Source organism: Platalea leucorodia, assembly GCF_965183815.1.
Source record: "Platalea leucorodia genome assembly, chromosome: 6".
NCBI lineage: Eukaryota > Metazoa > Chordata > Aves > Pelecaniformes > Threskiornithidae > Platalea > Platalea leucorodia.
This window is the reverse complement of record NC_138828.1, coordinates 76,303,298-76,329,844: the sequence shown is the minus strand read 5'-3', so window position 1 is coordinate 76,329,844 and position 26,547 is coordinate 76,303,298. Positions and strand designations below refer to the sequence as shown.

Genomic DNA, 26,547 nt, shown 5'->3' with positions numbered 1-26,547 from the left:
GTTAGATAAATAAACAATAATCCTTTTTTGACAGTTTATTTGTGCAAAGGAGAAATATACTCGGACTAAAACCCCAAACTGAAAGTGCTGATTTATAGCATGAAATAGGAAGTTACCTCCTTCCTCATTGCATCAGTCTTAAGTTCTTGGCTTGAACTATATAAAAAGTTTTGTTTTTAAAGATAATCTACTTTTAAGGAAGAAAAAAAACCCATACTGTGCCAAATGGATATAAAACAGTAGGTATATTAATCTTCTGAGATCCCTTTGAAGTTTCAGAAGACGGCTTTACTGGTTTTAGAAAGGTTAACTGAAAATATATTTGTTTTCAGAAGTGTGAATGGATTTCAAACACAGAAATCTTACTAATTTTTATGTGGCATGAGTATCTCCCCCATGCGTACTTAGTATCCAGCCTATTTTAACACTTAAAACAACTGGCTTTGCAAGCCAAAAGAGCTCATAATAATCACCTATTACTTGCATTGCTAAAATTGCACTGAGATTCAATAAAAGCCATTTTCTTCAAATAAAGTGCTTTTCTCTTTTAAGAAACATACATAGGTAAACCTTTAACAAGACTTACCTTACAAAGATAGTTTTGTCATTAGAGTTTAAATGTAAAGCTTAAGTGTTTCAACTCATCCCCTCCTAGTTTTAGTTCTGCTTCCATTCTGAGTCACATTTGAAAAAAAACCCCAAAGCCCCCAAAAAACACAGAACAAAGAAAACATTCTAACCTAGTCTGAAACAACCAAGCCTAACTGATAAATCAGATTTACTGCCAGTGTTTGAGTCCTCCTTCATGAACGGTAGGTAAGCAATACCATGTCTAAGTTACTTATTGGCCAAAACACAAGAGTTCAGATCAAGGAACAGTGTTTAAAAATGGAAGAGGTTTTGGGGTTTTGTTTGCTTGTTTGTTTTTGTGAAGAACCATGGCCATTAGTTCATTCTTTATAGGATGTTCTTTATAGTTTGTTCTTTAGACTGAAATTGGAACGTTATTGTGAAAGTGGATTTCATTTTCATAAGAGTTTTCCAAGAAAATATTACAATTTTCTTCAATGCATAACAAGTGTCACTGAACTTACCAAACAGGTAGATTACAGTGAATACCTGAATAGCGAACCTAGTTCAGACTAGCACCTTTAAATAACTGTGATGCTCTTTGTCTTATTGCAATGTTTCTTCACAAATATAGTACAAAAAAAGAAAGCGTTAGAAGTATTCATTGGCTCTATTTGAAGAGCAGATGTTTTCCAAAGTAATGCTGGGCAGTTATCAGTAATTAGACATACATGATAACGTAAGTGGAAGAGAGTTAAGGATTTCACTATCCACTTAAATCCGACAGTTATGAATACACTGAGGAATTCTAGTTAACCACCCTAGATTATTAAGAATTTCAGAGCTCTGCTCAATTGAAAACTTACTGAAGAGATGAATGGATGTACAGCATTATCAAAGGACTTCTGCTTGAAAGCCAATTCCATTACTTCACTGAATACATGAATTAGAATGTCCCAATGCTATAGACTAATTAAAATGTTACTGGTTAAATTACAAATATACTACCATTACGAGAGCTGCCTGCAATTATTCAATATTAAAAAGATAACAAAAGGTTTCTGCTCTACAATTTTGTGTGTGTGTGTGTGTGTGTGTGTGTAGTTCAAGTTAGACTGAAACCTGGTCACACACACCTAAGAATTCTGATTATTCATCCAAATATTCTCTATTATTAAAATAAACAGAACTATACCACATACAAAAGTGTTACGTTTATTTTCCTTATGAAAACCTGTGGATTTTTCCAATAAGCAGGTTCACTTTTTCAGACAGATCTGCTGATGTTGTCTCCTCAAAAGGAATGCATCCAAAGAATGCAATTAAAATCTGTTCAAAAGCCATAGGATTGAGGTATTTTATATGGCAGTAAAAACAAAGTTTCCTGCTGTAGACAGTCCCAATTAATTCTTCCCTTTTTTCCTTTTCATTGCTTTCCATTCACCTTCCTGTGTAGCAAGGCTACCAAGCAGCTCTTTCACTTTTCTTTTTCTGGCTGAATCTCTGTAAAACAAATAATTAACATATAAAATATTTCAGAAGGATTATATTAGGGAAAATAAGTAAGTATATTTAGACAATAATTATTAATTTATAAAAGGCCCCCCACCTCTTAAATTTCACCAACGCACACTTTAAAGAAAAACATTCTGCATATTCTTAAACTAGAGAAATGAAACTGCAAAGTTGAAAATATTTTAAATGATATCTATTGAAAATGTTTGTTTTTTTCCCCAAATTGTCTAATTTCATTTATTTAAGTTTAGTATGGTTGATCATTATTGTCAGTCTTGGCATGCAGCAAAGAAATGAACGCACAGCAGAAAGCCCCCAGAGTGGTGCTGAAACAAAGGCTACATTACCTCTCCATGATTTCTGAAAGTTGCATTCTAGCCAGAAACTGGTTATCTTTTCGAATCTCACGAATAGCTCCTTTAAGTTCACGTTTATGCTTCTGAATCAACTGCTTTCTTTCTTGCTCCTTCTTGCTGCCTCCCTGCTTTCTTCCAAACTCTAAACTGAAATGAGAATGTATGTGTGAACACAGTACGCCTTAACAAAAACAACTTTTTCATGCTTATAAGGAGTGAGTTTTTGCATGAACACTAACTCGGTATTTTAATTCCTGCATATTATATGATTAACTTGCAAAATAAGGAGCTGCTCAATGAACACACCAGAGAAACACTCCCCAGACCTTCTAACTGCATGTCATCATCATGCAAACAACAAGCAGACAACATTTACACTTCAGTGCCTCATATGTCACCTGCATTTTGAACAGACTGAAAAAGCTAGAGTAGAAGAATGAAAGACGCCTGGAGAAAGATGGAATCTCCCAATGTATTTTAACTTTTTGCAGACCTTCTCTGCAGATGAATTCTACAGAAGTCTGATCAGTTACTTGGGGATAAATGTGTACGGCAGAGGAAAGCTGTTCTCTTCAATTACTAGAATAAATAAGGCAGACAATTTATGCCCCTGTAAATAACCAACATGGCTAAATAAGTCAGCAGCCAATATCAGGCAGACTTCCTGAATCAGAATACTGTTCTATTATCTACAAAACCAAACTCGTGTTATTAAAATTTAATTCCAAAACAGACTAAAAAAATGCACATGGTCATTGCATTGCAAAAAATGGGAAAAAAACCCCAATGTTTTTTGTCATTGCTACTGTTGGAAGGTAGAAAGCTGCTTGGCTGGAGGAAAGAGAGGAATGGGGCACGTAAGTATGCTTAAAGGAATGCTTAATCTGACTGGTTATTTGTTACGATCTGTGATGCAGAGTACAGGAATAGTCTGCCTTATCTTTTGCACCAGTGAAGCATCCCTCCGTACTTTCACCATCCATCCTTACCTTCCTACAGTTCATATACATGTGAACTACTCGCTGTTGTTCTTCCGACTTGAGTGCTTGACAGAGCATTCGGTAAAGCACCTGACTAGATAACAACAACACCCTCTTTTCATCTCAAAATTTATTAATTTACAACAGATTATATGGGGAAGAGTTGATTTCTAGTGCTATTTTTTCCACAAGGTAATCTTTGCTCTGTTTCTTAGAATTCCTCCCTTTTTCTTTCCCTCCCTACCACCCAAGTAGCTGGTCCCTTGTGATTTGTGCACAAAATCTAGCAGAAAAACAGTTATATGTTTTATGTCCTGTTTTCCAAATCCTTCTAGCCTGCTGAGAATCTTAATGTTTAAATGCACTTTTCCTTTGCATCAAGTGTTGCTTTACTTACACTTTCACAATTTTAGGCGTATACTGTTTCAATGGCACTGGCTTCTTTTTCTCACATATCAGTGGGGTATAGTGCTTTACTTTGTTCTCTATCTCTTTCAGAGCACTGTGGTACCATTCCTGAAAATGCAAATCAAATTACAATTTTAAAGGCATATCAAAGACACCATAATTCACAAACTATTGTAAATTGAATCAACAGTAACGTTCTCCCCGTATGTCCTTTTTCTGGCTAAGATCCCTGCTATTCATTAGAACACTGCTAACACTGAAATGCTGTAAGCCTTCCAGGCTGGATAATTTTTAGACACTTTTGGAAGTCTATTAAGATGGCATCACGCACAATAAGAAAGGTCTGCAGGTAGTTTCACCTAACAGAGGAAGAAGCAAGACTAAAGCCAGTTTAACTCAGATTCTACCTTTCATTTTAAGGGTCATTTTAAGGATGATTGTTCATTTTGTTTATTTTTATGGCAAAAATATAGGCCATTCTGCATCATTTACATTACAAAATCTTGTTCTCTGAGGATATTTCATGATGCCTCTTTGAGAAGAGGACAATTCTGCTACGTTCAGAAGAGACAGATTAAAAATTTGAACCTCATTGCTAGAAAAATAAACAACTGCCCTGCTTTAAGTAAGGTAGCTGACCAGGCATATTTACGTTAGTTTTACTTAGACAGTTATAAATACTACCTCATCAATTTGGTGCATGTATTTGGTTGTACCAAGGTCTTACAGATTCATTACGAAAGTACAAAAGCAACTGGATGACTGGACTACTGTTCTTATAAATTAAGTCACTCATGGAATTATTACAAGCTAAGTGCTATTCTCTTCAATTAGAGAGGCAAGATAAGAGACACAGTGAAAAAATATCTTTTCTAAACACTCTGCACTCTTCTTTGGTTTTTCCACAGAAACATCACTATGATTTTTGAAGAGCATAATAGACAAATGCCTGACCCTTGAAAAAAACCTCACTGATGCTTATACTTGGTTTCTGTTCGTTTAAGCACAGATGAAGATGACAGAATTTATTAATAAAACAATCATATCAATTATTTCATTCTTGAGGAACACATACCTGCATTTGTTCAGGGTATTCATTCATTGGCACATGTTGTGTAAGAAGTATTCTGACAGGATGCATTATTTCATGGAACGATGGTAAAGACTCATACAGAGCTGCACATTTTTTAATAAGGTCAAAACACAGGGCTAGACATGATAACCTGTTAATGCACAAAAGAATTCAACAATTTCACTTGCAAAAACTGTAGTGGATTTTCAAATAAAATGAATCAAATTAATTAAATTTGGGAGCATTAACAGTGTCTACTATTAAGACTGCCTGACAGAACCAGTTAAAAGGCTGTTTCTAGCTGTTAATTCAGACTAAAAATTTCACTCTCCTACTATAAGCAAATACCCAAGAAATCCATTAGCAACAAATCTTTGTCAGCTCACAGAGCACAAGCCAGTATTTTGTCTTTGCCACTTCTATAGAGGAAGAAGTTTTTATACTGGTTCTAAAAGTGTTCTGCTACTGGTTCTGAAGTTATAAAACTTTTCTGAAACAGAATTAGTTGTTTTGGTTTTGGGTTTCATTTTGAACTTCATAACAAAATGCTTACTCATCCCTGAAATAAGTTACAGTGTAACACATGCACAAGGTGAAAAATGAGGCTGAACATGGTTAATGAACACATTTAATTGTGGTCTTTCCTAACTTCAGTGTTTTATTACTTAAGTGACACTTTTTAACATAGTATTTGTATGTAAATACTGTTATTTGCTTCTGAAGAGCTTGACAGTTCAAAGTAGTGAGCACCTCCTCTGTCTCTACATCATCCTCATCAGTTCACAGCTGTACCAAAAAGGAATGGAAGGGCTGAGCACTCTAACAAGTACTCTGCATAATGTTCTGGCAAAAGATTAGCAATTTCACATGCTACAGAGCAGTACCATAAAATTAAAGCAGAACAACTCACTACTATTTTTACTCCTAAAGAGCACTGTCACTGAGACTACCCAAAAAGATGGTCTGTTGCGGATTTCTTTTGTTCACGTTCCCTACATACCTGATATGATTCATTTCTGTTCTGCTGGTTTCGTTCAACCTAGTCACAGCGCTCAATGGCAGATTTTGCTTCTGCCAACTTTGCAGATCCTTCTTATCACACACCAAAAGCAGTTCTAAATTTTTCCCCACTGGTGTAAATGGATGCACTACAGTATAGCCTAAAAAACAAGAACAATAATCATTAAACAAGATCAATTCTAGGTGTTCTTTCTGAAGGAAGAAAAACCAAGAACTCTTTTTACATTTTTAACCATGCTGTCTTAAAAAATACTTTATCAGTATTATATTTTTCTAAAATAATGGAAAGCACTGGAGCATGGGTACAATCCTAGGTGAGTGCTCTAGCCACGCCGCCCAATTCACAGAATCCAAAGCCAGGGCCTGGGAGAATGAAATACTGTCCACTGTAAGAGAACACCAGGTTTGAGACCATCTAAGGAACCTGAAGATGCACAAGTCCACGGGACCTAACGAGATGCATCCGTGGGTCCTGAGGGAAGTGGCAGATGAAGTTGCTAAGCCACTACCCTTATTTGAGAAGTTGTGTCAGACTGGTAAAGTGACTAGAAAAGGAGAAAAATAACCCGATTTTTAAAGAGAGAAAAAAGGAAGACCCAGGGAACTACAGGCCAGTCAGTCTCACCTCTGTGCCCAGCAAGATCATGGAGCAGATCCTCCCGGAAACTATGCTAAGGCAGATGGAAAACAGAGAGGTGACTGGTGACAGACAACATGGCTTCACTAAGGGCAAATTGTGCCTAACAAATTTGGTGGCCTTCTACAACAGGGTTACAGCATTGGTGGATAAAGGAAGAGTGATTGATGTCATCTACCTGGACTTGTGCAAAGCATGTGATACTGGAACACACAACATCCTTGTGTCTAAAATGGAGAGACGTGGATTTGACAGGTGGACCACTCAGTGGATAAGGAATTGGTTGGATGGTCGCACCAGATGCACAGTTAAACTGCCAGTGAGGATTGAGTATTGTATATGCTTAAGAGGAAAGGGCAGTCATGGGATTTTCCCACGGAGTTACAAATAGGAGGCTTCGACCAGAAAGTGGTCAGGCAGCACAGGAGCTGGAGCAGGGAGAGCCCCCCGTTGCAGTACATCACCAAGCCTCTCCCACGACCTCTCAGCAGGGGGCCTCAGATTCATGATGTAAAGTCCTCTCCCACTCCAGCCAAGCAGTTTTAAAACAAGAATAGCACGGAACACAGAATACATACTGGGGCAGGGCATACAGAAAACGCTTAAGACTCACCGCGCTTCTGATCATAAGCTGATCTGTGAAATGGTACTTATAGAGCAACATGAAAGAAGCATCTGAGGAATTTCATGGCTAAGGGAAAAAATAATCCACAGCCTCTCTACTGCACCCTTTTTTTTTTTTTTCTCTTGTTTTCCTTATGTCCTGCAAGCTTGCAATGGAACTTATTTCAAAACTTTTTCAAACTGTAAGTTAAGATTATTTACATGCTCTAGAAGATGTACATGGCTCTTTGCAGACAAGCCAGAAGACAGTATGTTTAAATAACAATTCATAAGGTTTGAGACCCAAAGTTGTGAGAGATTATGAGACACATAGACATAGGCAAGATCAGGAACTAAAATATGTGAGTTTTATTATCTGCTTTACTTGTGAGAGGATAGCAGATCTCATTAACAATTCTATTAGCTAACGCTATGAACAATGACAATTCCTTCCCACTCCCTCCACCTCCAGCTTTTCTCCTTTTTTAAGGTAATAATTGTTTTTTAAGTCTAAAGCAGACTGTATTTCAGTCGTTTATGAAGTTGCATTCCATGTAATTTCTTCATGTGAGAAATCTATGGATCGAGCTCATAAAATTAAAACACTAAGAGTTCTATTTGCTGATTCTACTTACTGTCAAAATTGAACCCCCCAAAATTTTTTGGTGTGACAGTATATCAACATTCCAGAGAACTGGATGTGTGCTCATTTTAAAATATTCTGTGTTGACAGCCTAACCATCCCATTTATTAGCAATACTTCCACCATGAATATTTAAAAACATGATCGGATACTTTGATAACTTCAAAACATCAATATTGACTGAAAAATTCTCAAAGAGAACACTGTGCCTCTAACATCTCTCTCATCAAGCTTTTCCTTACTGCTAACAGAAACCAAAAACACACAAATTCAACTAGTGCAAAATCATTAACAGAAATACAAAGAAAATGAAAAAAAAAAAAAGGTTAACACTTGATCATCAATTACCACTAAATATTTTGAAATAGTTTCTTATCTGATTTTGAAGAATCCTATATTTTAACTGTACCAAAACCCTTTGTAGATTAAACATTCCTAAGAGATTACAGAAAGGAGAAAATACTTTAAGTGCTATGTAACCCACCCACTCTGTAACCTCTTCCCACCTTCTTCTAAGAGTTCAGCTGCCTGTGTTCTGAGAATCCAGGGCTTAGCTCTGATGCAGCCCAGCTGTGTAACCTTGGCTCACACTTCAGAGGAAACTGCTAAGCTGTGAGAAGCAGCTGGGAGAAAATCTGTACAGGGTACAGCCATACAAGATAAAAAAGGTGAAACTGCAGTGCTAAGCTTGTTGAGAAAGGGATCATTAGTAGCTCAAGAATTCGAGAGTAAAAAAAAATGCCAGCATGGAAAGGCATAAAAATCCTAAAGGGGAAAAAAAAAGAAGGGAGCTGCAAGACAACCACTCAGTACTACTGAAGATGTACTGGAATCCTGCAGCAACAGAAGCTGAACCTTCCTTACCAGACTGATGACTACCTAGAGAACAGAGACTCTTCAGGTGTCTTATCAAGAGTGATGAGCATATTAATACATAGCCTGTAGTTCATTAAATCCCAGATGTCTTGTGAGTTTGCCAACAAATAATTGAATTTTTCACTTGAGAATATCCTGCCTGCAGAGTCTCTTCATGCATGCTAAGTGACACTCAGAGTGACCCAGAGAGAGACACTAACACATGAATTTGTTACTATGCTCTGACAAAACTCCTTGTAAGTGAATTATTGTCACTAAATTTGTCAACAAAAAAGTCCCAGATCTAGAATAACTTTAAAGCTAGAAACAAATCCAAAAGAAAAAGTCAAAGAAAGAGGAAGACTGCCAAATAAAAGTAATTTGCTAGCATATGAATCAAATTGAAGAGACGCAAGTTTTTTTTCTCCCTGTTGTCTGTGGAAGTTGCTAAGTTTACACAATTATGTTACAGCACAGACTAATCCTGGTTGTGGGGATTCCTGCCCTCTGTTACACAACAACAAATCCACGTCAAATAAATAAAAAGGAAAAAGACTGACTTTGTGATACACTTCTCTCATTTATCTCGGTGATGTGGCTATTAGCTGAAGAGGGAGGGTGTCTGCAGCATTAGCTGTGCCTCACTGTGAACATACAGGGTACTCATCGGGAATCCGTTAGGAACTGTGAATTTCAGAGCACAGTCCAATCACAGTCTATTTAGAACAACAATATTGCAAAAATACTGCACTGTGGGCAACATGACTTCATTTCCTTTAATAAACTTCAGTTCTTTCCTTCCTGCCAATAACACTAGAGGATCTAGTTCATAACAAGATGCCCAAGAATCAAGGTTGTGTATGGCTAACCTAGCAGATGATTTTCGTCTTTCGTTCAAAACGATAAATTCAGTGTGAAATATTTTTATTGAAATTTAAAAGATAAACCCTAATACTAAAATTTATTACTCATTTACTCTAAACAAACTCACCCTGGGCCTGTTTTTTGGGTAGAGATATGTGAAGTACTCCAAGAAGAAAATTGATGAGTTCTGGTACAAATCTTCTGGAGAGAGATACATATTCCAGGAACAAACAGCATATAAATAAACCTTTAATAACATCTTGCAATGTTGTGATGCGACACTAAAAAAATAAAAAGCACAAAATATTCATAATTAAAAGTCTATGCATCACAAATATAGGATCTCCCCAAAAGCAGAAATATTAAATAAGTTGTGCACATTTAAAATCCATAAAATTACACCCTTTGGACTTACATGAAAAACATATTGGATTTCCCTTGCCCTCACTAAAGAGTACATGCAGAATTGAGTAAGTCATCTGACAGAACTGGTTTAGCCACTAGAAGGTGCTAAACCACAAACAATAAGTTCTTCAGAAATGAACCAAGGAAATATAAGGCTCAGAGCAACTTGGATATCTGACAGCAATAGAACAACTAGCTCAAGACTTTCAAAACATATAAACAGGATATTTGGATAGAAAAATAAGGACATATTTTAACTGCACTGCAATGCATTGCATTAGGTACATTTTCAAGGAAAACAAATACTGTCAATTTTTAAGTAAATATCGTTCTTCAGTAGGAACAAATGCAATATATGGAAATCACTAATGAAAGATTTCAGACTGTATTCAGTCTGTTCTATTAGTCCTATGTAATTTGCCATATAAGGAATTCTTGTGTGACAGCTTGAAAAAATGATTAGATATGGTTTTGTGAGTTGGACTGTACTCTGCAAGGGTTTCTTCCTCTTCACTTTTTCTTCCAATTATTACCTGTGACTATACCAAACACAAAGCTGCCTTTTCAGTACATTTCCAATATATACATTAATGCTAACACATATATTTGGAGTCCTAGGAAGAAACAAGGAAATGAAGTTATATACTGAGATACAACATCACAGACATACCTTAGTAAGTAGCTGACTCATGTATATAAAAGCAGGTGTTACAACTGGATGCCAGAAGTCAGAAGTTGGAAACAGTAGAGATGTAATTTTCAAATAAATAAGCTGATAGCACATAAAACAGAGTAAGGCAAAATATAGTAAGACATTCTTTCCAGGATCTTGACTTTACACATATGTAACTGATGAATGAGTAACTGCTATGTAGTAGTCAAAAAATACAATATGCGTAATTTTGAGAAATCTGATATGATACGTGACCTATTTATTGAGACGACTGTTTAAGTTACATAAGAAAATGGAATATCCATTATAGGTCTCACATTGCATTAATTCAACGAGGCAGCTGAAAGAACAACCAAGAGGGAACTATGCCTCCCCACCCTATTTACTCCATAAGAAAATCTGACCCCCTTCAGCCCACCACAATCACATGCTCTCATACCACAAACAAATGAGCAAGCGGCCACACAGGACCTGTGACACCTTTCAACAGGTCCTCAACACAGATAATTAACTGACCAGGATCCTCAGGCACTAGCACACATCAACAAACAACGGTTGCAGCCAAAAGAACTAAACAGCAATTAGGTACACTTTTACTGAAGAGGGACTTGTTAGAGTGACCTCCTGTCAAGACCATAAGGATGTTAAACATCAGTTGCAAGGTTATTCTGAAACTTATTAAGTGGATATTTACACAGTAAGCTAGACACAAGTAAAGTTTTATTGTTTCAGCTCTGTTTCTCTCGATGAAGTTTCTGTCATAAACAAATATTCTCTTGACTGGTTTCGTTACTAAATACCAGAGTCCAAATTTCAGGTTAGATTAACTATAGGCACATATAAGGTCTACTAACACAACTGGTCTAAGGAACGTTCATTCAAACAAGTGCTTTGAGAATAGGAGAGTGATATAATTCCACCCTAAAAGATAATGATGGCTTGAAACCTGAAAAAGTCCACTGAAGCGAATAAGTCAGAAGTGCAATTGCTGTCATAAAGGTGACAGTGACAAAATAAAAATAGAAGTTAAAAGCTTTCTACAATACATTTCCTGCAAAATCCAAAACATCCTGAATAAAGACTCTTCAAAAGAACTCAATATAAATATTTTCCAAGCTGTAAGAACCAAGCCTTCTAAGCAAATCCTTCAGTCTATTTTCTTTCAATAGTCTAACTATTCCATTAGGCAGCACTGCTTCATCAAGCTGGGAGACACAAAACAAGTAGCTCCCTTTGGATTACTGACTTATGGTTTGCCTTTGAAACTTTTTACTACAATAAACAAATACTCATTTTTCATACGCTCCACTCCTGAATTCCCTAACAGCCATTTACCTAGACGGTGAAAAAGGAGTCTGTTCCCATTTGGCATGGGCACTGAAATTTTGAAATATTACTAATATAAGAAGGAAAGGTCAGTTCTTTCTGAGTCATTAATTTAGCAGTTATCATACCTAAAGTACTAAGAAATGTTGTATTTTTATACCCATAATAATATTTCATTGTTATTTTTGTTAACCTAGGAGATAGTGCACTTCTACGGAGCACTTTTTTAAACATTTGCACTTTACACAATTAAAGAAACCAGGACATAACTGACAATATCACTTCTTCCTAAAACTACCCACGTAAGTTTCATCAGGAAAACAAAGAATGTTCTGCTATGAAAACTCGTGTGGCAATTTTAACATCTTTTCCCCTTATTAATATTAAAGAGTCACACTTCTATTCTAAAGAATGTGTGTGGAGGGGGTTGTTTGTTTCTCAGGATTTTTTTTTTTTTTGTTACAACTTATCTCCAGAGAGGCAATTTAAAATATTGAAAAAACGAAAAAGTCACAGATGCTAATAATTCATTACATACTTTGAAATATAAAATTAAATTTAATGTCATCTCACATTTACTGGCATTTCTGTACTAATGGAAAGAACAAGAGATTTTCCTAGCAGTATGCATTCGTTACCGTGTCTAAACCTGGAAATGTTGCACGGCCTTTGACTTCAAATACTTCTTCCATATCATGAGCAGCGTCTCGAAGGATAAACTTAATACTGTCACTGGCTGCCTCAGGAAACATCTGGCAAAGATTGTACAATGGCCTATTAACAAGAAATGTAAGTCATGATCAAGTTACACTATTGATGTTAATAAAAAACCTAATTTTTAAGCACCTGTAGGAAGACTTCTTGTGTTCCATCTACATTATAACAATAACAAATTCCCTGAAACAAATTATTCTTTTTTAGAAATAGCCACCCAGCATATAGATTGTTGTAATACTTTTAGTTTACAAAGACACATATTTTTCATTGGGCCTTGTGAGATAATCTTTGATTTGGTGGTATCTAAATCTTACATAAAAAATAATTAAAAATTTTATAATATACTCCCAAATCATCTGCTATGGTTAAAACATCTTTGTGAATCTCCTAACCCTACATTTTACTGCACTGAGGTATGCTGGCACATACTAGGCAGCCCACTACTCTAAATACTCTTAAGCAATGTTAAACAACATGTGAGGCAGCAACGTGGTTAGCAAAATTATTTCTTAAAACAAGAAAAAAATATCCACAAAAAGTTAGGTCAGCTCCTGACCTATGGTCAGTGCCTACAGGGAGATGCAGTCAGGAGTCTGCATCGGTTTGGTCAGAGTTTTGCCAGCATTTTCAGTTAAAAATGTCTGTAGTGATATTAATAAATCCCAGTTCTAGAAGACAATCAAAATGTGTTTACACTTTTTTACAAAGCCCCAGCATGTGTGACAGTATCAACGGGTCAGTGCTCTTGCTGATGAATGCAACAGAGCAATGAATGCTAAAGCTGCACATAACTGATTTTTTTTTTTTAAGGCTTGTCGATTTTAGCATGAAATAAAAAACATATGCTGAAAACTACATACAAATAACTCACTGAAAGAAAGCTGTCTAGCCTGCAAAGTCAAGAGAGGAATCACAGACTAATTTTGGTTGGAAGGGACCTTTGGAGATCATCTGATGCAATCCCCTGCTCAAAGCATGGCTAACTTCAAAGCTGGATCAGGCTGCTCATGGCTTTGTGGAGTTCTGTGTATCTTCAAGTGTGGAGATTCCACAGCCTCTCTGGGAAACTTGTTTAAACATTCAGCACCTTTGCTGTGAAGATTTTTTTTCCTTACATCTAACTGGAATTTCCCTTGTTGCAGTCGGTCCCCATTGACTCTCCTCCTTTGCTGTATCCCTCAGACAAATTTGGCTGTCGTCACTAAAACTGCCTGTTAGGTATTTGAAGACAACACCATCAAATTCACAACTTCCTGCAAAGTGTTTATTTGGAACTTTTGTACGAGCTTACTACGCCACTCTTTAATTCCATTTTCATCTAGTTCCACGAGCGAATTCATAGAATGGAAACCCATGGAAAAAATAAAGATTGCAAAAGAGAACTGCCCACTGTCATTGCAAAGCTTAAAACCCTTAATCAGCAGTCTGAATAACTTCATATACAGAAATTTGCATGCATACATGGTACTACTTATCCACTACCCATGGCAAGCATTTTGCAGATCAAAAATTACATTCTGAGGTTTTGAAAATGTCTTGGTACAATTAATATGTCAAGCAATACATGAAAAAAAGTTAAAACATTATAGAGCTGGAGAGTTATCAGTTGCCTACAATCCCTACAGGACTATATGAAAAAAACAACATGCTAAATGCTTTACCCTAGGTAGCTTTTCTCTTTAAATCATAAAGGAATAGAAGTCCATAGGATCTATTACTTACAGGACCAGTTTGTCAATTGTTCTGAGCTCTGGTAAATCCAGAGTTGCTAACTCCCCAATATACTCCAGAAGGAAGCCAAACAATTTCTGCAAGAAACATATTATGTTAAAATTATTAGGGGCTTTTTTTTCATTGAACATAGTCTTAAACAGCACAAAAGAACAGTGATACAGAAGTTAGAAAATGAAGAGTGGTATGTTGATTCTATTGCTGTTCACAACATAGAAGCATGTATGTTTGATACTGCTTCCTGAATACTGACTAAAACTTAGTCTGGAATTCAAAGTTAATTTTAAACCTTAAAACAAAACAACACAACAAAAACACCATACTTCCAACTTTGCTTTGTTTCCCACTGCAAGGCTTGGATGATTGCATTTCTGAATTCTCTCCAGTATAATAAGCTGTTCTTCTATTGTTCTTCCAGCCAATAAAGACTTAAATGTCTCATAGGACTCAGGAACTAGAAAGTAAAAACAAAAATTGACCAAAAATCTCAAACTTAACATATTTAATTCAAGTGAACATCTAACAAATTTCCAATTTGAAAATGTTATTATTCAGAAAAAAAAAAGATACCATATTGCTTTTAAATAATCACCTTTTAAACACTAATAATCTATCAGCATATATGTAACATTATATATGTGAACATAAGTTAGAAAATAACGTAAATGTTTTTCAACGATCAACATTCAATTCATCCTGTATTTGCTGCCTAAGCTGAGCACACCTATGTTCACACACACAAAGCAGAACTGAACTTAAGCACACATTCAACCATAAATTTACCATAATACAATTAGCTCTATGTTTAATTCACACCTAACTAGCTTTTGTATGAAGGATATCAAGAAAAGTAAGACTCTTGCCACTAATAGAAAATAATTATAAAAAACAACCAAACAAAGAACCTGCCATACGTTTAGTCTTTTGCATAAGTTCACATGCTAGAAAACATCCTAACTCGTTCAAGTTTTTTGAGTTATTTCAATGTGACTGCTTTCTGGTTAAAGCAAAACCTGAATACAATTTAAAAGGCTTTGTGTAACATAAGTTATTGTCTTTTGATGGAAAAATGCAAGCACTTAAGGAAGTTGTTTGAAAGGTTGTTTAATCTTGCGACAGATACTTTTGTTAGAGGAATCTATACTAGGACAATAGTTAGATGCATCATGTACTTAATATTAATTAATGTTTTGTGTACTACTTGAAACATGCCTTCTCCTTCCTCCTAGGCACAGACCCAAAAGGAGTCAAACTTCGAGTGTCTCTATTTAACAATACTGCCATGTTACATCACAGGGATTAAACCTCAGAATCCTGTCTCTCCAAGCAACTTCTCTGACAAAAATGTCAGTCCAAACACCAGAGAAAGTAACCTTTCCTCATTTAAATATAGATAAGAGAATGCTATTCTGGCTTCCCCTATGCAAAACATTAGCACTTTGGATTGGATGTGTTGGTGGCCTTTAGAAAGGAGTAAAGATCTTTTCATTTTTCTCTCCAGTATTTATCTTCCCATTTTAAGGCTGCTTGGAGGAGCAGAAACAGCTCTGGGGTGAAACAGATCTGGTTCCCACTGCTCATAGCATGATTAGGGCTGATCTTAGTGAACAGCTAAGTGAACTGGCTACTCTTGGAATAGTAGAAGACAACTATGAAGCAAAACTTCAAGGCTGAACAGGAATACATAAGATCCTACAGGGCAGAGAAAGAGACTGGTTACAAACCCCCTGAAGACAACAGGGATCTCTGGATCAGTCCTTTGCTTACCCGCAAATGTATAGGGAAGCTCTGATTTGGCAGCTTCCATTTTTTGATCTAGTTCCTCCACATTCTGTGATTCATTTTCATTTGTCTTGTGTTTCTTCTGTTCTTTATTCCCTGCAGCTTCTTCTTCACTCTCAAGGTCAGATTCAAGATCAGAGTGGCTATCTGCAGCACTATCCTCCTCATCTTCATTAGCAGATTCTTCCTCACTTTCTTCTTCATTCTCATTATCTTCCTCCCCACCTTCCTCTTCTTCCTCTTCCTCCTTGTCTTTTTCCTCCTCCTCTTCATTTTCAATATTAATTTTTCCATCCTGTTAGTAGAGAAAATAAGCCAGCTAAAACACTGATAAAGTGACAGCACCTCGCCAGAATCACTATGCAAAGCAAATATGCAAATCACTATGTATTAAATACACATGAACAGGATCTGAGCCTTGCTACCCTGACCAAGCAGTGAATGGCAGCAGTGTCGACCAAGAAGGGGTTTTAAGAGAACATGCATACAAATATAAGAATAGCAGGGTATTTCCAAGGGGCTGTAAGAAACTGAAAGAATAGGAGGTAGTATATGAGGACTAAAAGAATCAAGACTAGTAAAAACTAGTAGTAAAAACTACTAGCAGATGAAATGGGGGGGGGCAGAAATCAACATCCCTTACAGAAGCATTCTTGGTTAAAAAAAATAAATTCCTGCTATGTATTAAAATAGCATATCAGATAAATACTTGTTCCCATCCTGATTTTATTAATCATCAGTTTAAATTCACATTCACAATTAGTATTCTCCCCTTCGAGGGCAACAGCAATTTCCTTGCTACTTACAGGTAAGAGGATGAGAGGATCAGTATGCACACACGTGCACCACAGTCAGGGTGACTCACTACATCAGCTTTAAGGTTATATTGCTCTGCCACCTTAATCAAAACTACTTCACAGGGGAAAGGTTCTTTCAGAAACCCACACATCCTCAGGCTGAAATTTGGTGGAAGTTTTATCAAATACAGCAGAAATAAAAGGAAAAAAAAAAAAAAAAAAAACAAGACCAGAGGGGCTAAAGCCCTCTATTCAGCCCAGTAGACTAACAGCATAGAAGGCTACTGTAATAGCAGGAGTATAGTCAGCAGACTGAGGGACACAACTATTCCCCTCTCCTTGACACTCATAAGACTGCACAGAATACAGTGTCCAGTTTTGGGCCTTCAAATACAAGAATGACATCTATAAACTGCAGCAAGTTCAGCAGAAAGCCAAGACTGTTGAGGGGCTGAGGCACCTGCCCTATGAGGAGAGGCAGACCTGGGCTTGTTCAGCCTGGACCAAATAACCACCTTCCAGTATCTACAAGGGAGATCATTGAGAAGGCAGAGCAACACCCTTCATCACAGTCTGCAGCAGGAGAATGAGAAACAACAGGCCTAGAGTTGAAACAAGAGATGTTCAGACTGGATATAAAGAGAAACTTTTTCACAGTAAGGACAGTCAGTGGAACAGGCTGCCCAGAGAGATGTACAGCCTCCATTCTTGGAGATTTTCCAAGAATGGACTAGGCAAACCCCTGAGCAAACTGGTGATTTCATAGGTGACCTTACTTTGAGCAGGCGGTTGGACTAGAGGTCTCCACAGAGGTCACTTCCAAACTGATTTTCCCATCTTTTTTCAGAACTCTGAAAATTCTGAAATTTTAAACCTTACCTTGTAAGACAATAAACGTCTGTCATCTTGATCCAGGACAAAGCCGTCAGCTAGATCATCAGCTGACACGTGGCTGGGTTTCTTTTTAGTCGCCTGTTCATCTATTCCACACATTCGACGTAGTCGATCTGCCTGTGTTTTAGAAGAAATACCACACACAGATGTGAGCCATCTAGATCAATCAGGTAACTACACCAGAATGGAAGATCCCTCAAATACTACAGCTAAGAAAATCAAAGAAAAAAAGCTAACTGAGATTACTCAACAAGTTGATGAAAAGAAAAACCAGCAACTTGAGAAATCATGGGCAAAAGCTCATGATGCTGTATTTTTTCTGGGAAGTGCAATCTGATAAGAGCACATACACAATTGGATTATCTTATTTGGAAGGCTTTAAAACTGGTTTTACCAGAAGCATTATGTTATCTTATTTTAAAATTTATCTATCTGTTTTGCTTATGAGACAATGCTTCATTACTAGAAAATGCAACCTTCTAAAGTGTTTTATGATTCTGCAGTGTTTATCTGCGTTTCCCATATGTGTAACAAGTTTGTAGTAAACACAATCATATCCCAAGATTTTTAAGATATACTAAATTTGTAAATAGACTCAATGGGCAATATCTGAACCATTCATTTACAAAAGGATTTCCACCTGGGCAACCAGATAGACTGTGCATCAAATAAGATGACAAGAACAGAAAAGAAAATAAATCCTTCTTTCTGTTCTGCTATTAGCTACTGAGCTGTTCTGAGGTAACCTGAAGGTGCTGAATACCTGTGGTCCTAAAAGCGTCCCTAGTATACCAAAAGAAAAAAAGGAGAGAAACATTTACCAAATTATTCATTCTTTCTGTAAGACTCAGAGCTCCATGTAACAGAAAGAACATGCAACATTTCCCCACAGAATCTTATTCCTCTGCAAAGCAAAGCTATATACATGCTACCACTGGAAGACTCTTGCAACACCAGAAGAAAACAATAAATGACTTGCCAGTGTATTAATTCAACTGCTGTGCAACATGATACTCCCCCTTACTGACTTAGAAGCACCTCTCAACTGAATAATTTAAAACATTTAAAGGCAAATCAAAGTGGTATTACATTTTTATTGAAGAAAGATCAACTCATTTCATAAACCTCGCTAGTCATGTACTAAGCCTGTTTTTTTGTTGTAGTATCAGATTGCAAACAAAACACAAACAGAAGATTTCCTGAATTCACCCTCTGATGAATTCCAGTTTAGTACAACCACTTTCAATCTAAGGTCAAGGAATGAATGTAAGTGGTCACTCCCAAAAGACAGGCCACAAAACAATCTAAAACCATAAATTGTGTACCTCCAGCTTCTGGAGTCGCGCCTGCTCCTCTTTTGCCAATTCTTCTTCTGTCTTCATCCTTTCTGAAGGTTTTGCTTTCATCTCGAATCCAAGTTCTCGAACAATCATATCATATTCATCAGGCTAAAGAAATATTTATATAATTGTTTATTATCTTAAGTTTTATTATTCTGCTTTGCAGTCACCCCTCTGCCAGACTAGCAGCTAAGAAATAAGACTGTGTCGTGGTTTAACCCCAGCTAGCAGCTAAACACCATGCAGCCGCTCTCTCCCTCCCACCTTGGTGGGATGGGGGAGAGAATAGGAAGGGTAAAAGGGAGAACACTCGTGGGTTGAGATAAGAACAGTTTAATAATTGAAGTAAAATAAAAATAGAACAGTTAAATAGGTAAAGCAAAAGCTGCGCATACAAACAAAGCAAAACAAGGAATTAATTTGCTACTGCCCACGGGCAGGCAGGTGTTTGGCCACCCCCAGGAAAGCAGGGCTCCATCACGTGTAAGGGTTACTTGGGAAGACAAACGCCATCACGCCTCAAGTCCCCCCCCCCCCTTCCTTCTTCTTCCCCCAGTTTCTATACTGAGCATGACGTCATATGGTATGGAACAGCCCTTTGGCCAGTCTGGGTCAGCCCCCCTGGCTGTGCCCCCTCCCAGCTTTTTGGGCACCAGGCAGAGCATGGGAAGCTGAACAGTCCTTGGCCAGTGTAAGCACTACTCAGCAACTATTTAGCAACAGCTTAGCACTCCTTAGCAAGAATCAAAACATCAGTGTATCATGGACATTGGTCTCACCCTAAACCCAAAACACAGCACCATACCGGCTACCAGGAAGAAAATTAACTCTATCCCAGCTGAAACCAGGACAGACTGTTAAGATATAAGGAAAAGACCGTTCCCAAAGAAAGCTGCAAGAACATTCAACTAAGCATTAAGACAAGGAATGGAATGAACACTTGAATAGAAATTCTCCTGGAACTCCTCCCCTCCCGCATTTAAGTTACTCACAACTGAAAAAACTTACAAATAGTATCTTAACTAAAAACTAGTTTAATTATTAGTTGAAAAACTTTAAAATATTGTTTTTTCATAAAATTCTATTTTCTCAAAAGCAGCTTGAATTAATAAATTTATAGATTACATTTCACTTTATACTGTCAGACACGGGCTAAGTCTTTGTTATCTTAGTTACACAGATGTCTACCTTAAAGAAAACAAAAAGGGATGCTGACATTCAGTGAGTTTAAGCAGCATACTTGGGAAAACAGTCGCTAGCAGAGATTTCACTGGACTTGTGACTAGAGTCTTCTTGATACCTGCTTAAGTCACTAAACCATACAGCTTCTCTAAAATTCAGTTCTAGGAATTTGTCTTCTCACACATGACTAGATAATTTTCTCCAATTCAACAATAATGTTATAGAGCATTACTAATTCCCAGATCCATTACTTTGCATCCTTGATAATTCTCGAATTGGATCCACACACATGAAGCAAGGGAATCTAATCTTCCTTTTCAACAAATTATGATGACAAATTTTTTGTCTAAGATACCACATTACCAACATACTAGAGTATTCAGCATATTATGAAACATCTTAAAAACAAAAATCACTACATCAAAATATGAACTTTTGATCCGGTATCTTCTGTTCATTATTTGAGATCAGTTTTAATATAAGATCAGTTCATTAGTTTGATCTTTCAAAAACTGAATTCTACTGCCAAGAAATAAATGGAAATTCACAATGTTCTGCAATATAACACAAAATTTATACAATAAAAAAAAACAGCGCAATGCATTACAACACCTATTCTTAGATTTAAAAGTTTATTTCCCTTAGTGTAAAATAGGAATGATAGAAAAAGCTTTGAGACCATAAGATATCTATTTAAAAGTTAAATATTTTCATTCGCTTTTTGTAGAGACAGTACCCAATTTACGAGGAAATGTTTACTGTCAAATAAAAGTTGTTTTATTCAAGGAACACTGCAAAGGCATTCAAACTAAGTCAATGTTCTCAATAATTTTAATTCTTCAAGAAAATGTATTTGCTGTAAAAATAAGCTGTAGCCAACAGTGTTGTTGAACCTGCAACCTCTCTCAGATTTGATAGGTAATTAAATTCAGATAAATCATATAAACCCCTATATTCCTCCAACCAAACAAACTATCCTAAAACTGTAGCATTCCTTTAATGTGAATAGCAGGCAGCATTTTATTCTACAAAGTGATGAACTCTGCCGTATACTTCAGCCACTACGAGTCAAAACCACAAGTTATTAGAACAAAAGAAGGTAATCCAGCCAAAACCTTACCTTGGGTTTTTCTACTTCTTTGTCCTTTCTCTCTGACTTTGGGGTTTTGCGGGCAATAAGGGTTTGGATTTCCTTCCAGTCATTGTCAAGCTTTTCTGTGAGTTCTAATGCACTTTCTCTCCGAGTTTGCCTCTCTTGCTAGAAAAAAAACATAACAAAACCAAATGCAGCAGTTACATTCAGATGAACAAGATATGGCATTTACATTGTAGAACCAAAATGCTGTCTTTAACAAATGAATAATATTAAATATTTAACATTTTAAAGGTGTAAACATTCTTTGTGGAAGAAGCAGTATAAATTTACACTGAATGGCATAAGGGTTGCATATAGAAAACAAGTTAGGAGTCAACAGAAGGGGAGATTTGGGGATACAAAAGAAGAGCAGATATTCAATGCATATCCTAAAATGTCCACAAAGTCAGATGGACTTTATTCAAGGAGCTTGGACTCTTCTCCTAGACAGCCATCTCCTTTGTTTTCTATGCCACTACTATTTTATTCTGCAAAGACAGAAATTGTGACAGCTTCTTAATCATGCTCATTTATACTTCAGGGCTAAAAACTCACCTTTTCTTGTTTAGATCTGGCTATCATCTCTTCTATGAGTTCCTTCCTAGATTTAGGTTTTTCCTCCTCTTCATCTTGCTGCCCACTTGACGCTTTTTTACGAAGGAGGCCTCCACCCCCTCCGAAGTGAGCAGCAGTTAATTCGGCTAGAAAAAAAAAAAGTAGATTGTGAATCCTTTTCAAATGCATACATGAGTGCTGCTGCTGCTGGGACAGCAGACATCTCCCTCTTCTTTGAGAATGGGAGCAATTAAAACTATTAAATCAATCATGTACTATTCCCATCCCTATGGGAAAGGCCATACCAAAAGAGATTGATGCTAGACACATAATTTTGTGTATTGCTAGACACAATAACATTTTGTACAAGGTAGGAACATGTTTTTTTTTCAATATTTTAACTAGTATTTAGGTGCAGAGGTGCAAGAAAGCAACCAGAAAACTCACACCTCAGATTCTGCCCAAAGGGCTCAAAATGCAGGTCCCTATGTATGCTGAAAAGCCCACAGACCAAAGCAGCCTGCCAGGTACGTAGTTCCAACTTCACATCTGCTAAACTTGAGAGCTGTTCTGTGTGTGGTTAAGTAGTAATCAAACCTGGCTTAAACATCCCAACCAATTACATAATATTCTTTCTTAATGAAAGACAGTACCGAACAAATGACATACATGTACCAACAATAAAACCAGCAGTGGGATACTAGCTGACATGCCTTACCTGACAGTGTTCCTCTTTCTTCTGTGTCACTGTCACTATCAATAATATCATTTAGTTTTTCAATTTCTGCCAAAGATTGGCCATAATGAGTCAATTCCTCATCTTCATTAAGATTATAGATATTCTTCTTTCCATAATTTTGCTAAAAATAGTAAAACAAACCAATTAAATAATGGAAGACTTTTAGTTCCCAGGCAATAGATTGACAAAGCCTGTACTTTTAATGCTAGTTGAGGAGATTCTTATTCCAATGTTCTGCTAGAACAGAACACTGCAATAAGAGCGCTACCAGGCCAATACTTTCATTCAAATACATTAAACGGTAAACAAGGGAGTATGACGTCTCTCTTATTCTTACGCTAATGTAGAGATGAAGTAACTCAGAAAACCAAGGAAGCTTAAGTTTTATATCAGTAACATCAATTCTTAATTACTACATTTCAGGCCTAATGAAACAGACTATAACCTATACAAATTTATCAGTAGAATATGATATTACACTATTCAATTCTGGAGACTGAGTATGATGAGGCAGAAAAAAACTTACTGCACATATAATTCACATTACAGAATGACAGCAAGTTACAGAGTTCTTCTAGTCAGCAAATGAAATGGCTGCTGTTCAACAGCTGTACTGGAATCTCAAAGTGTACTTGATGGTGGTTGCCTTTTCTGAATTCAATTCCCAAATCACAGTAGTCAAAGCAGTCCAAGAAAACCAATCAATCAATGAACGTGCTTAAAACTGGCTTTCTTGCACATCAGTGCTCAAAAGTGCTCAAAGAAATTTCTGCTTCAAAAACTTGTCTTGCAAAACCAGAAAGTTTTCATGAAAAATTTTGGATTCCCACAAAAAATTGCTTTTCCATAAAAGTTCCAAACGTATAAAATCAAAAAGCATTACCCGGCGAAACCCTCTGTTAAGGGGGACACTCCCAACCTAAAAGGTCAAGCGTTTCTTGTGGTTTGGAGTTTGTTTGTTGTACTTTACCTGTCTTTCCAAAGTGAATCGTCTGATCATCTTTTCCTCTGGACTTATTTTGGTGTTATATTCACCAAAACGTTTATCTTTAAACACATTTGCCTTTTCCCTTTCTTTATATTCTTTCAGTAATGTTTGGGTGCGCTAGAAGAAAAAAAAAAAAAAAAGGAGATCAAATTAAAAAGCAAAGAGAGTAACTACTTTCAAAGCCAAGGCAAAAAAGGCTCCATGGTGTCCTGGCAACATAATCTAATTTATCAGAATGCAATGAAAGAGAAGGGAAAATTAACAAGAAAACAGATGGGAAGCTCATACAATATATTCAGAGTCATCAAGTTCTCTTACAAGCTGCCCATATGAAGATAAAATATGGTACACTGTATCTCGCCTTTATTTTATCACCTATAAAAACTCTGCATTGCTACTGAAGAATTCTGATTTGTCTGAAGCTTAGTGTACAAGAATAACATATTAAAGAAAGCAAAAAAGCCCCAGTGTCAGCTGAACCTCTTTTGGTCTTGTCATCTAAGACAGAAAAAAACCGAAGTGGGTACGCACATTTAGCTCTCTACTTTAGTGTTGAGCACAGGGAGGTTATACATCAAAGCAGTAAAAGGAAGTTTAGCAGACCTATATGAGGTAGTATGTGCTGTACTTATGGTACAGGTAAGGAGACAGGTTTACTTTTCAATGCCAGTGATCTAATTCGTGACAAGCATTTGATTTACCTTACTATTAAATAAAACTCAAAGACCTTAAAATGTGGTATTTAACATTCTTAAAGTTTTCTAAAATATGGACAACTAGTAATGAAGACTGAAAGTTAATTTATAATTTCGTGCTGAAGATATTATATAGTTTCTAAAGGAAGAAAATGCCAGTCATGTTTAGACTGGAAAAAAAAAATCCATTTTTATTTAAAACACGTTAACCGAATCTTACGGAAAGGTACTGTTGCTCTTCACACGACCAGGAACTCACAAACCACTGCACCAAAGGAAAAGGCTGTTTCCTACAACAGGCCTCTGCAGCCTCACTGAGCATTCACAACTTTCAGGTGCTGCTGTGACACCAGAACTCAGGTTTCATCTACTATTGTGCCAGTTCTACCTTGTATTTACTTCTTGCACAGACTATATAAATTTTCATGCAGCTTAAACACTGTTCATGAACTTTAACTTGTCTTAATACCTTGGATACGTAAAAGCACTTTTGTTTATCACTTATTTGATGTCCTCTCTCATTGATAAAAAATTATTTAATGCATCACCTCTCACAATGCAAAATGATAAACTATCTATTTCCTTTTGCCGCACTATTTTTAAAAAGAACTTGTCTTTTCAGCAAGTGCTTTAAATTCTGTTCCACAACAGATTGTATGTAACACGTCAGAGAGAATCTCAGGGACAAACTTTCAAATCATGCTTTTTTCAGCTTTAACAGAGAGTTTCAACTTCTCTCCTGGTTTGTTTGAAGGGACAGATCATACAAAATTCCAGTGCTTCACTCAAGGACAGGGTAATTTGCTGGAATCCCAGATGCTTAGTATGACACAACATTCTCCCTTATGCATTACGGATTTTGGTCAGGTAGCTAGTGATGTCAGTACAGAAAAAAAAAAAAGAGGCCATTTTAAAACGGTGGAAGGGTGGAAGAGAAAAGATTTACTCTTCTTAAGTTGTATGGTCATTCTTATGAGAGCAATGAGGACAGATCATTATTTTGCATGCCAACATACTTCTACAATGCAACACGTTTTCCAAATCAATGGTAGTTTCTTTTCAGCTACACAGTTCTCACTGCATTCAGACCTTAGTGCCCTTTCAAGCTTTCAATATTACAGCAATGCTGCACCATTATAAAGAAGCTTAACATCCTGCAGCAAACAAAACTGAGCAACATAATGTATACCGACAACCACCTGTACCCTGGTCCAGTATTTGCTTGCTGAGAACATGTGCCGTTGTATTCCGGACCTGGGTAATCTGAAAAGAGAATCATTCCCACATATGCAATAAGGGAAACTTGCACTACTGAACCCTGTGAATTGCACTGGAGGGAGACCAAATTCAGCAAGCTTTCCATCACCATTTGAGCAACGTGAGGTGACCAGCCACTCCTCCTGCGCACAACGGAGGCAGTCTCTTATCTCACCTGAGATGGCTCCAGGCTTATCGCCTCTCCACCACAGCTACATCTACAGATGCCATCCTTCCTCCCAACTTCTGATGTCCTCTTACCTTCTTGATGGCCTTGGACCGTGAGACACCAGGCAGCCCCACATCATTCTTGGTCTTCCTCCCCAAGATGTTAAACTTCTGCCTGTTGACCTTCACCTCAAAGGGGTTGCTCTTGACCTTGGCCATAGCTGACTTCACAGCACCCCTGGCCGTGGAGGGCGCTGACACCTTTCGCTTCCGCTTAGCTGCCTTCCCCATTTTGGGCCTGGCTGCCTGCGCGGATGCGTGTGGGGAAGGAGAGGCTCAGTACTCACTCAGAGTGCGGGGGCCAGGGCTGGAGGTGCAAACAGGCCGAACAAAATGGCGCTCGGGGCGGGGGGACAAGGAGAGACCCCCGCGCTACCCCTCGGGCCTGGCCACTGCCCTGCGACGCTCCTCCCAACCCCGTGGGAGCCGGCGGGGGGGGGCGCGGAGCGGGGCGCGGGGCGGGGCGGGGCGGGGCGGGCAGCGGTACCGGCGCTTCCCTGAAGCCGGCGTGCCCCGGCCGCACCACACACGCACCGGCAGCCTCCCACCTCTCGCGAGAGTTTCGCCCAAGTATCGCGAG

The 26,547-nt window shown here is 37.4% G+C and overlaps 1 protein-coding gene across 1 annotated transcript; it reads right to left on the bottom strand.

Annotated features, from left to right (window-relative positions):
- Window positions 1–1,784: 1,784 nt before the first annotated feature.
- On the bottom strand, window positions 1,785–26,424 carry NOP14 (NOP14 nucleolar protein). Its single transcript, XM_082316000.1, has 18 exons — window positions 26,001–26,424; window positions 23,770–23,904; window positions 22,779–22,920; window positions 22,061–22,206; window positions 21,491–21,628; window positions 19,174–19,296; window positions 17,834–17,965; window positions 16,143–16,452; window positions 14,699–14,829; window positions 14,367–14,452; window positions 12,566–12,701; window positions 10,599–10,700; window positions 9,651–9,804; window positions 5,902–6,061; window positions 4,905–5,052; window positions 3,819–3,937; window positions 2,433–2,588; window positions 1,785–2,073 (listed from the first exon to the last, which is right to left on the bottom strand). The coding sequence occupies exons 1-18, from the start codon at window positions 26,196–26,198 to the stop codon at window positions 1,974–1,976; spliced, it is 2,616 nt and encodes an 871-aa protein (XP_082172126.1). The 5' UTR covers window positions 26,199–26,424; the 3' UTR covers window positions 1,785–1,973.
- Between the last annotated feature and the right edge of the window lie 123 nt (window positions 26,425–26,547).

What these genes read in the sequence shown, in the direction of transcription:
- NOP14 (XM_082316000.1), bottom strand. Translation starts at nt 26,198, where the DNA reads ATGGGGAAGGCAGCTAAGCGGAAGCGAAAGGTGTCAGCGCCCTCCACG. An exon ending in ACCCAAAAAACAGGCCCAGG is followed by an intron (nt 6,062 to 9,650) that starts GTGAGTTTGTTT and finishes CTTGTTTTTTAG; the next exon opens with GCTATACTGTAGTGCATCCA. An exon ending in ACAGAAATGAATCATATCAG is followed by an intron (nt 5,053 to 5,901) that starts GTATGTAGGGAA and finishes GTGCATTAACAG; the next exon opens with GTTATCATGTCTAGCCCTGT.